Source organism: Adiantum capillus-veneris, chromosome 11, assembly GCF_014529385.1.
Source record: "Adiantum capillus-veneris isolate H3 chromosome 11, ASM1452938v2, whole genome shotgun sequence".
Classification (NCBI taxonomy): domain Eukaryota; kingdom Viridiplantae; phylum Streptophyta; class Polypodiopsida; order Polypodiales; family Pteridaceae; genus Adiantum; species Adiantum capillus-veneris.
This window is the reverse complement of record NC_140941.1, coordinates 102,396,795-102,407,708: the sequence shown is the minus strand read 5'-3', so window position 1 is coordinate 102,407,708 and position 10,914 is coordinate 102,396,795. Positions and strand designations below refer to the sequence as shown.

At 45.7% G+C, this 10,914-nt stretch overlaps 1 protein-coding gene across 1 annotated transcript in view; it reads left to right on the top strand.

Moving 5' to 3' along the window:
- Window positions 1-1,060: 1,060 nt before the first annotated feature.
- Window positions 1,061-10,914, top strand: part of LOC147447748 (uncharacterized) — a 34,184-nt gene continuing 24,330 nt past the window's right edge. Inside the window, exons 1-3 of the mRNA XM_086523459.1 lie at window positions 1,061-1,287; window positions 1,366-1,501; window positions 1,585-1,734. Coding sequence (XP_086379585.1) covers window positions 1,090-1,287; window positions 1,366-1,501; window positions 1,585-1,734 — 484 coding nt within the window. The 5' untranslated portion in view covers window positions 1,061-1,089. The remainder of the gene's footprint in view (window positions 1,288-1,365; window positions 1,502-1,584; window positions 1,735-10,914) is intronic.

The window sequence follows — 10,914 nt, the reverse complement described above, 5'->3', positions numbered from 1 at the left end:
ATGGGCCTATGGGAGGTGCCACGTTGCACCCCCTCCTTGCTCCAGGCTCACTAGTCTCCATAGTCCCAATTATAAAAAAAAACTTTGTTTTTTTCCCCCGACTTCAAGCCATTGCAATTTCCTGCGTGATGCTCCGATCATCGAGCCGACAAAACCCATCGAAAGCCACTGTCCCTGACTTTGAACTCCTCGACCTCTAAACTGAGAAATTTTTTCTAGCACTGCCCTACCGCCAACTGTGAACCAAACTTCAACGAGCCGTATCTACCTGACCAGGCATCCGATTACAAAACTTCTAGCTAGCTCCATACATCACCCACTACCTCTACAAACCTTGTCGAGCTTCAAAAAACATCGGATGTCACGCTTTCCAAAGAAGTTAACCGGCCTCAAAACCGACCCCTTGGAAAAACTTCAATCATCTGTAACTTGGTATCCAAGACTTTGATGGTTGATTCGAAAAGACCGACATGCTCCATATCACAAGCTCTTCACATCTATTTGTTGAAACCAACTTTGGTCACCTGTCATCACCTACCCTGTCCGTCTTGGATCTGCAATGCACTCCAGCTTCAAACATCCATAACTCGCACACCATGTCTCCGTTTGATGAGCCTTCTCGACTAGCTGACTCAGCATCTCAAGCTCTACATCTCCAAGCAGAGAACCAACCCTATGAGCCTCCTTCACCTGTCATCCCATCAAGCCCTTTTGGAGCCCTTATGACCAAAACCTCATCAAACATACACAACCGTTGCCACCTGCCTGTGTAGGTCTCTCCCACTTGCTTCAGCCCTCTGCCATGCACCTGCTAGCTCATCTGTACCTGTCTGTCACCTTCAATGGTCGACACAATTTAGCTGTACCATCATCACATGGAAATGTTTGTGCTGCCGATAAGGCCGTCAACGACGCCCTGCTCATGGAACTTTTAGATCGGCGTGTTCTTACTTGTGAGCTCCCAAGCCGCTGATTGATTGCCACGTCAGCCTCAGCAATCTGCCATGTAAGTGACAAAGGACCAAATTAATCTGATAAAAAACAACTAACGCAATTCAACTTGGACTTTCAAATTTCGAAAATTTCGAAATGGAGCAGGCGAAGGACGCTGCCGATGACGGCTCTGGGAGAGTTGAAGAGAAGAGTGGTGAAGCCGACTCGACATCCACGTCGTCGTGTGTCAGTGAAGTGCAAGAAGCCCACGAAGACGCACAGATGCTCCGCCTTCTGGATGCCATGGATCACCTCCTCTCTTGCAGGGACTCCCTTGCGAAGTCCCTCTCCCAGGTACTCTACCGATATCATGTCCAGCAGACCATGCTCTGCTACATCATTATGTTTTGTAAAGGATGTGATACTAAATAGGGATGGATGGAGATTGCATCTGCCCGCTACTCTATGGGACCCTCGCGCATCGATCAAGCTCTTTTCAGCCTCAAGCCATGCACAGCATCTACTCTAGTCTCCGTCTCCAGAACGGATGAGTTGGTCATCGATAAAGGTAGATTTGCATTGCTTGTTACAGTGTTGCTCTCCACGCATCTTCAGCAGTCTTATCCTGGTATTGAAAATCATTGCTGCAAGGTCACGTTGAGGAATGTGAGCAAGAATGTATTTCTCAACAAGAATTTCAGTTTGCTTTGCAAAGTCCTCACAAGGATAATCCAGGTGGTTATGAAAATGCAAAGTCAGATGTCTTACCTCAATCACAATTGCGGCAACGGCACCCCTCTGGTACTGCAAAATTGATGTCACCTCAATTTAAAATTGACATGCAATCAAATTAGTGGACTTAATTTCTTTGTGTTTTGTTCGAAACCCAAATATAATGATAGCTTAACTGCTTATCATAGCCATTCACACATTTGAGAGGATTGGCTAGGGATGTCCTCTTTGTGAGGGTGCACAAGGTAAAGCAATGTAGATGAGGGAGAGTGCTACTCGTTGTTCCAGGCCTTCGATAGCAATTTGAAACAAACCTCCCTCCCCCCCTTTCCTGGTTGCCGACTGTGCTCTGTGCAACTTGCGCGTCAGCTGATTTGTGTTTCCTTTGTTTTGTCTTCTTGTAGGCCTTTTTGTTGGGTGTGAGCTTTGTTGCACCTTGTGTGTGTGAACACCCTATGTGGAAGCTTATATGGCATACGTCATGTGATAGCATGTGGTTACTTTCCACCTCGAATGATGATGTACACCTCATGATGTATCCATGATGTCACCCCCTATGCGTGCTTATATAAGAGGCTTGTAATCTCTCTTTTCTAATGCATAATCTAGTGATTACTGTGAGTTTACATTGAGTCCTTTCTCTTTGAGTACACACACACACACACACACACACACACACACACACACACAGCTACACTTATTAATCCATCCTAGCTCTATCAGGTGGTATCAGAGCTATAATGGTGATTAGCACCTCCTAATCACTTATCTTGATCTTAATTTATCCTCTCTCTACGTTAGACTTTGTGTATATACACTCTAACACACTTGGTTGTTATTCAATTTCACCCCCCTCTCTTAAAGTAAGCCTTTAATTAGCTCTTGGATTTTTGATTGTGAGCATATCCATGGGCTGCTACTCACATCAAGAGGGTTAAGTGTTAAATGGGAGAGATTAGAGCTTCTTTGCTAGTTAATTAAGTTGCATTAGGTTTGTGCTCAAGTTTAATTAGTGTTTGTATTTGCATCTAGTGTGGATTTTCTTGTGAGCTTAGCTCTTGACTTTGTCCACAAGGATCTCCTTTGCTCCATCTTTCATTTGAGCTCTTGACCTCTACGGTTGGAGTTCATTTGAGCTTCCCGCACACCACTCAATTTCTCTTGAGAAAAAGAGGCCAAAAAAGATGAATTTGCTTGATTTTGCTCAATCTATAGAGTCTCCTTTACAAATCCTAATTGAGCAAACACTGTCAGTGAAAGCTCCAAAGCTAAAGCTGAGAACTCCCCCAAGATAGGAAGTCCCCCTCCTGCTCAATGCTAGGAAAGGAGATGAATACCACCAAAAAGAAAACTGAGATAACTTGGAGTAAAATTGCTTCCTTTGTAACTAAATAGCAAAGCCTGGATCTCATGGAACTCGAGACTCAAAGAAAATTACACCATCGATAAACTTGGCCTGCTAAGAATAGGAAGACCTCAGGTCGTACTCAAGGCTCATGTTTGCCAAAGAAGCCGTCGAGGTCTAACAAGACCTAGCTACTCAAGCAAGCTCCCTAAGATCAAACCAAATGTCCGCCACTCCTCTGCATCTCCCAAGATCAAATGTGTAGGTACAATCCATTATAATATGCCAAACTGTAGACAGACTCGGAATAGCACATATACTCCCATTGTTGTAACAAAATCTTCATCAAAACTGTCCGTTGTACTTGTGTTGAGAAGAATATACCTACAATTGAACTGTGCAATCAATATCCAATACACAACATGGCTCCAATACTCAAGGTAAGAGTAAAGGAACCGGCTCGAGGAACAAGCCCGTGAAGGACGTTGGGGCTGATCTATAACATGCCAGAAAGCTGGGCAAAGAACTACAAGGGTAGAGAACCTGCTATACTAGCCAGCCTTGGCCAGATTTGCACCTGAAGAGCTGCCCCAAGATGTATCGAAGAGGCATCTGAACGTTGCTGACTGCGGGAGTAGGAACTAGATGTCCCCACCAACTGTTGACATACGTGCAAACGTGTCATTCAAAGGATCTTAACAAATCTGTTGTTGAACATAAAAAAACTACCCATAGAAGGTTGCAAACTTGTCCCAAAAGTGGTGCTAACAAGCTCACAAGAGATCGGAAGCTGTGCCACAAGTGGTACTGACAAGCTCACAAAAGAAGTGACCAAATCTGTAGGACCACCGGGGAAGGAGAGAATATGGAGGAAGGAAAAGTCCACACTCCAACAAAGCCTCCTCAAATTGCTGTCATTGTTGGCTAAGGGTCTGGCACCACATGCTTCACCTCTAAACCTCATCCAAAGAAGTCGGTTGATCAAACAAGAAGTGGTTCTGGAGATATAAGTATCCCCCTCTGCGTGTTAAAGCCAACTCCAACACATGCATTGTAACATGCATCTAAACTGCTGCATACCAATCAATTGAAGCCGGAATTCAGACTTCCATCCTTAGATGGACAAGTGTAAAATCAAAGAACATCCTCTCCTTGCAAGAAGGAAAGAGATCCCCCTCTGTCATCCATAATCCACAATTTGGTACAAGAGTGCAATTGAATCATCAACCTGCTACCCATTGGATAGGTACCTCCGTCAACAATTCCATGAAAGACGTGCTTTTGCAGAAGGCACAACAAACCTGCCAATCCATCTCCTTGAATAAAACACAGCCATAGAAACCTCCTCCAGAAGTGAGGGAGAAGATCCTACTGTTGTCTACACACTTCTGTCTGTAGAAGAAGCTGGAAATGATTAGCTCCCCCCTCTGGATCCAACAACCTCATGCTTGCTCCCCTTGTGGGAAGGCACGGTAACACGACTCTATTTGGGAAAACCAAAGCAATCCAGCACTTGTGCACATCTTGAAGCCTCCATCGGGTTCCCCTCGGTGAAGAGAGGTCGGGGTAAGCAAGGGTAAAGATGGGGAAGTCGTAGACGAGGATCCAAGGCCTCCACATACTCAAATATGCCCCAAACCCAGGAAAAAACAGCAAGCTTCTTCTTTCTCAATCATGTCCAAAACCGCACTGGATCAGCCAAATCCTGGCATTTAGGTGGCCGTATCACCATAGGATGATAGGGCTCTGATACCATGTCAAAGGTTGCAGCGGAAGATGCAATGAAGACACGAACTGGCTCGTGATCCGGTGGGCACCTCGATTTCGATCTAGAACACTTGCAATGCCAAACACATGAACAAGGCACACTTGTGGAGAAGAGAGACAACTAAGGTAGAAAGAGACGGGACATCTGAGAGAGAGAGAGAGAGAGAGAGAGAGAGAGAGAGAGAGAGAGAGAGAGAGATCTGGGAAAGGCTCTCCCTGCTGATAACAATCTGTTCATACAAGTGACCAAGGGTGGTCCGACATAGAACTGACATGCCAACTGGATAGACCCGAGGTGCACACAACTGTGACTGCTACTGACATTGCCAACTACTTCTACACATGAGACCACTGACATGACGACCACATGGGCGACAACCCGAACATTGATCCACCTCCTGGCATCAAGGAAGAACTGGAGAGAAAGATAGAAGTGGATCTTTGCTCTCCTAGGCCGGCACACAAAGATGGTGCTATGCTCTGACTGAGATGCCCACGGGGTGGGCTGCCCTGAGGGGATAACTCCAAGGGGAAGATCTGCTGCCCATCTCTCCTAGCAAAGGACCATCTCCACAAGAAGCCCGTCATCGTCAGCAAACCCCGCCGTGGTTGCCCACCAAAAACGCTGAGGCTGCCAGGCAAAAATGCTCGGATTGCATGGTGGAAAACGCTACGGCTGCATGGTGGAAAACGCTAGGGCTGCCTGCCGATGGCCTCCACTTGCTGCCCCTTGGGATGCCTATGAGAGGGTGCCCCCACACTGGGGCTGAATGCATGCCTTTGGAGGTGACCCCCCATACTCCATATATAGGTCCTACCCTTGACTGCCCGACCCAACCTCCAAGCTCCACGACCTAGTAAATAGGGAGAGAAGGGGGAGATTGGGATAAAATATCCCAGGCCTCCAGGAGCGCCTAAACTGAAGGGGGTTAGGGATTTCAAATAATCCTAACCCTACCCAACTCATGGAGCACCGGCCGAGGGGCCTAAAACCCAATTATCAAAAGCTTGAACGCTAAGACTGATTTCCATAAAACGCATTGACGCCACGTGGCAGTTGTATGAAATTCTGTGATTTGCATTGCAAGTGCTGATGTGGCAGGGTGTACGGATTTCAGTGTTTTGCACTGCTGGCTTTTTGGCAATTTCCACGTGAGCTTTTTGAAGGCATATGCTTTTGGGTGCAGTGCTTTTAGATTAAGTGCTTTTGGGGCTCTGCTTTTAGGCACACCTTGTAAGTTTGTAAGTGCCCAGAGGGTCACTTTTGGAGAGCATCTGGATGCAGTCTCGAAGAGGGTTGGACCCTCGAGAGTTGTACTTTGCGAGCATAATAATAAAGAAATACCGGAAGGGGCGTCAGTCTTTGCGGCCAATGCGTCTTAGCTTGGAACTCCGTCGTGCCGTGTCGACTCTCCCTGAAACCGGCCTGTTCAATCCAAAAAGGGCGGTAGACTTTACTTTAAACCTTGATTTAGCTTTCACCCATTATTAGTCGTCTATTTTACCTGTACTTTCAAGACACAACAAAGGGGAGAGGGATACAGGCTGCTAGATTGCACCTGTATGAGTAGACGGACACCAGATTGGCCCCTAACTTAGGCGCCCCTTTCGGTATTTCTTTATTGTTCAAAAGAGGGAATAAACGCTGTGGCTCCCTACAAGCTGCCCCGCACAAACTCGGCTGAATTTCCACTGTTCCAGCCCGATTTCGGCAGCATAACTGTACTAGAACCCTTCACAGTCAGTATTCCCACACATTGGCCGACTTTCCCGACGCATACGGGCACTTTGCAAAACCTGGCGAGAATCTGCAGGACGCTGAATTCTCTGTTTTCAGCCCTGAAAATGCGTCAGATCACCTGTACAGCGGTCCCCTTGCGTCCCCGAACCTCCTGGGGGTATTAGGGTCCGTTTAGGGCCAAAACCCTAAACCTGCAAAAATACACAGCAGGCTGTAATTCACTGTTTTGGGCTCCGTTTCGCGTGCCGGTCGCATCCGTAGCAAGTCCTCGAGCTCCCGCACCTGTAGGGCTACTTGCCCTTTGAATCGGACGAGATTTCTGGCGTGAAACCTCTCCGAATTCACCTGTACCTGCGGGGGGATTAGCCGCTAGCTAATCCAGTACCTGTGCAAGAGGCTCTTGCCTCGGCAATCGCGCATGAACCTACATTGGTCAAATGAAGAGCCCACTAGAGGGGCATAACATACTGCCAAAGGGGAGAGAGAGGGCAGTGCGTAGCGTGCAGGGCATCACTCCTGGCACCGCACTGTACATAGGAGGGAAAGCAAGCACTCCATAGCTCTTAACCTGTGACAAATCTGAAAATGAGGCTCTCCCCTCTTCAAATTCAGCGCCACTTCTTGTTGCATGAGGCAAGTGCACCAGAATGTGCCACTTGGCACATTTACAAGCATTTTCCCATTTCGGGGTTGCCGCCTAAAAATATCCCAACCGGTTGCCCAGTTGACTTCACGGCAGAGTAAGAAAATGTTCCCTTTGTCATTCCGGAGGTAATGACGCCAACACATTTTCAGGTCCCAAAATAGCAGTTCCCTAAATTTTAGCAGATGCTGCCATTGTATCTTTCTAGGTCATTCGACCCTCTTTGTACACTGCGGCCACATCAAGAACTGAAATGTAGCCTCTGTAGCAAAGGATTCCACTTTGGCTAGTCAATGACCCAACTTGGCTAACCATAGTCCTTGTCCAACCTTAGTGCTCTTTTGCCCTTAGGCGTGGACTCCCTCTGGACAGCTCCACACTAGCTATGCAATGCAGGGCAGTTAGATTTCCCGAGGGGTGTTTCCAAAAAGTGAAAGTAAATAGATAATAAGAAAGAAATCAACAAAAAGGATAGATAGTAGTCACACGCTGGTGGTATACCCCTCTCTTGAGATCGCAAACGTCCTCGTTTGCATCTATGTCGTACATGCTTATTGTCAACACTGATGTATTCAACACCTGTCGACACATATACGACAAATACATGCTCATTGTCAACCCTGGTGTATTCAACACCTTGTCGACTCATGTATTGCCTGCGTGTGGACCCTGTCCCAATGACATAGTGGTAGCTTCGCACTCTGCCATTGCTTTGAGTCTCTAACTTTCCAATGACAAAATGGTAGCTGCACATTTTGCCACTGTCTTATAGTACACGTTGGATCCCGTAACACTTTCGAGCATACCCAAACCGACAGTTTAAGAATGCAGTTACACATGTACTCTTCAATAGAAGCAATCACTGTATCCTTGACAAACTGACAAGAAATACTCACTTCTATAGCACTAACCAAACTTTTGGACATTCCATAAGAGCAATTGCCAAACTGACAATCTGTACAGCTCTAACATTCATGTAACAGATATTTGATTTGAGCTCACTTTAAATACCATGTACATCATTTGTTTCAGAAGCCATTGTCACACTGACAAATCCATGTAGCTTTGAAACTCAAGGGGTCAAGGTAGGTTGCAAATCGAAGGTTTCCAGGTAAAGTGATAACACAGTTGGTGACTCTGCAAGTTCACCTTCTTCCATCCACTTAGCATCCATTGGTGGATAGTTTCTGAACTTTACCAAGGAACGCCTAGCAACCTTGCCTTTCACTTTCCTTTCTTTGTGTGCCAAAATCTGTTCCGGGACCAAGATCTCGTCAAGTTCCTCGACTTCCAGCTGATCTTCAGCTGGCATATCTTCTGGCACATCACCCACATAGGGTCTGAGAAGACTCACATGAAATGCATTGTGAATCTTCCAACTGTCAGGCAATTTCAGCCTATATGCAACATCACTGATTATGTCGCATACTTGAAAAGGCCCATAGTAACGCATGCTGAGCTTTGGAAACAGTCTTTCCTTGCCCTTCATCTTCTTTAACCTTGCCTTTTCAAAGCGTAAAAGCACCCAATCACCAAGTGAATATACCACTTCACGACGGTGACGATCAGCTGCTTTCTTTTGCTTTGCCTGAGTCCTTTCTAAGGCCACTTTGACCTTCTTGTACATTTCATCCATGTCCTGAACATACTTATCTGCTTCAAATATCTTGTCCTTTGTATGTAGTATGGGAGGAACTTTCTTGCCACCTTCAACTATCTCAAAGGGTGCCTTGCCAGTTGATGAATGCACTGTATTATTGTATGCATATTCCACCAATGGCAAATACTGCTCCCACTTTCCTTTATGCTCTGACACATAGCACTTCAGCAGATCTAGGACAGTAGAATTTGCCTCTTCTGACTGCCCATCTGTTTGAGGATGAAATGACGAAGAGAATTTGAGCGTAGTGCCCATATTCTCAAACAAGCCTCTCTAGAACAAACTTGTCATGCGTGGATCACGGTCGCTAACAATCGACTGTGGCATGCCATGATACTTGAAAATATTGCTCATAAACAAGCGTGCCATCTGATCTGGCTTTATCTTCTTCCTGACAGGAATAAAATGAGCCTGTTTGCTGAATCTACAAATAATGGTCCAAATACCATCGTTTCCTGTCTGCGTTCTCGGAAGATCGAAGATAAAATCCATAGCAATACTTTCCCATGCTTTATCTGGAATAGGTAGTGGTTGCAATAACCCTGGTGCCTTTTGCCTGTCAAACTTGACCTTTTGGCATATTAGGCATTCTCGCACAAAGGCATCCAGATTCCTTCTCAATGTAGGCTAATAGAAGAATGTCTCAACCGCTTTAACTGTAGCATCGATACCACGATGCCCTGCATACGGTGGGACATGACTCTCTTCCATAACTTTGCGTCGCAATGGCTTTGTGACACACAATCTGCCATGCATCATCATGAACCCATCTTTGAGAAGATAGTGTTCATGACGTTGTCCATCCATTAGTTGCTCGAAGACCCTTGCAAAATCTTCATCATTTGCATACTGTTCTCTCATATCATCAAGTTCATGATGATAAGGAATCGACACAGCTGAAATTTGTGGCTTCCTTGACAAGGCATCAGCCACAACGTTCTTCTTGCCTTCCACATGCACAATCTGAAAATGGAACATGGACAAGATATTTGCCCATCGCATATGCTTCTCAGATAACTTTGTTTGTGTCAAGAAGTATCGCAAGGTCTGATGATCCGTTTGGACAACGAAATCTGCACCTAGCAGGTAGTGTTTCCAACTTAAGAGCGCATGAATCACAGCCAGTAACTCTTTCTCATAGACCTGCATGGTCATCTCTGGCCCTTGCAAAATTCTGCTCTCATAGGCTACTACCCTGCCATCTTGCATTAGCACTGCACCAATGCTACTACCGCAGGCATCACACTGGACCACAAATGACTTCCTAAGATCTGGCAACACAATGACTGGATCTGAAGTCATCTTTTCCTTTAAGAGATTAAAAGCTGAAATCTCTTTTTGTGTCCATCTAAAGGTGACTGCCTTCTTTTGAAGAGCATGTAAAGGTGAAGCAATCTCAGCGAAATTTCGGATAAACCTTCTGTAATAGGAGCATAGTCCCAAAAAGCTTCGGACATCATGCATCGTCTTCAAATTTGGCCATGACTTGATCGCTTCAACTTTTGCAGGATCCATTCTGACACCATCCTTTGAGACAATGTGTCCCAGAAAGTGAATCTCTTCCAGAAAAAACTCACTTTTCTTTGCATTGATGAGCAACCTATGACTGCGTAGCTCTTTGAACACAATGGCCAAGTGATGCCTATGCTCCTCTTCATTCTTTGAGTAGACTATCATGTCATCAAAGAATGTACCAACAAACTGCTGGTGTGGACGGAAAATTCTGTCCATCATCCTATTGAACGTAGCAGGAGCATTTGTGAGACCAAAGGGCATCACTAAAAATTCGTAAAGGCCAAACGTCGTTCTAAAAGCAGTCTTGTGCACATCCTCTGATCTAATGCGGATCTGATGGTACCCACTCTTTAGATCTATCCTGCTAAACATAGCTGCTCCTTCTAATTTGTCCATAATATCATCAATTCTAGGTATAGGGAACCTATTCTTGATGGTATTCTTGTTCAGTGCACGGTAGTCGATGCACATACGCCATGAGCCATCCTTTTTTTGCACCAACAACACTGGAGAACAGAATGGAGATGAACTGGGCTGAATCAGCCCCTTTTCTAACAGCTCCTGTACTTGGCCCATTA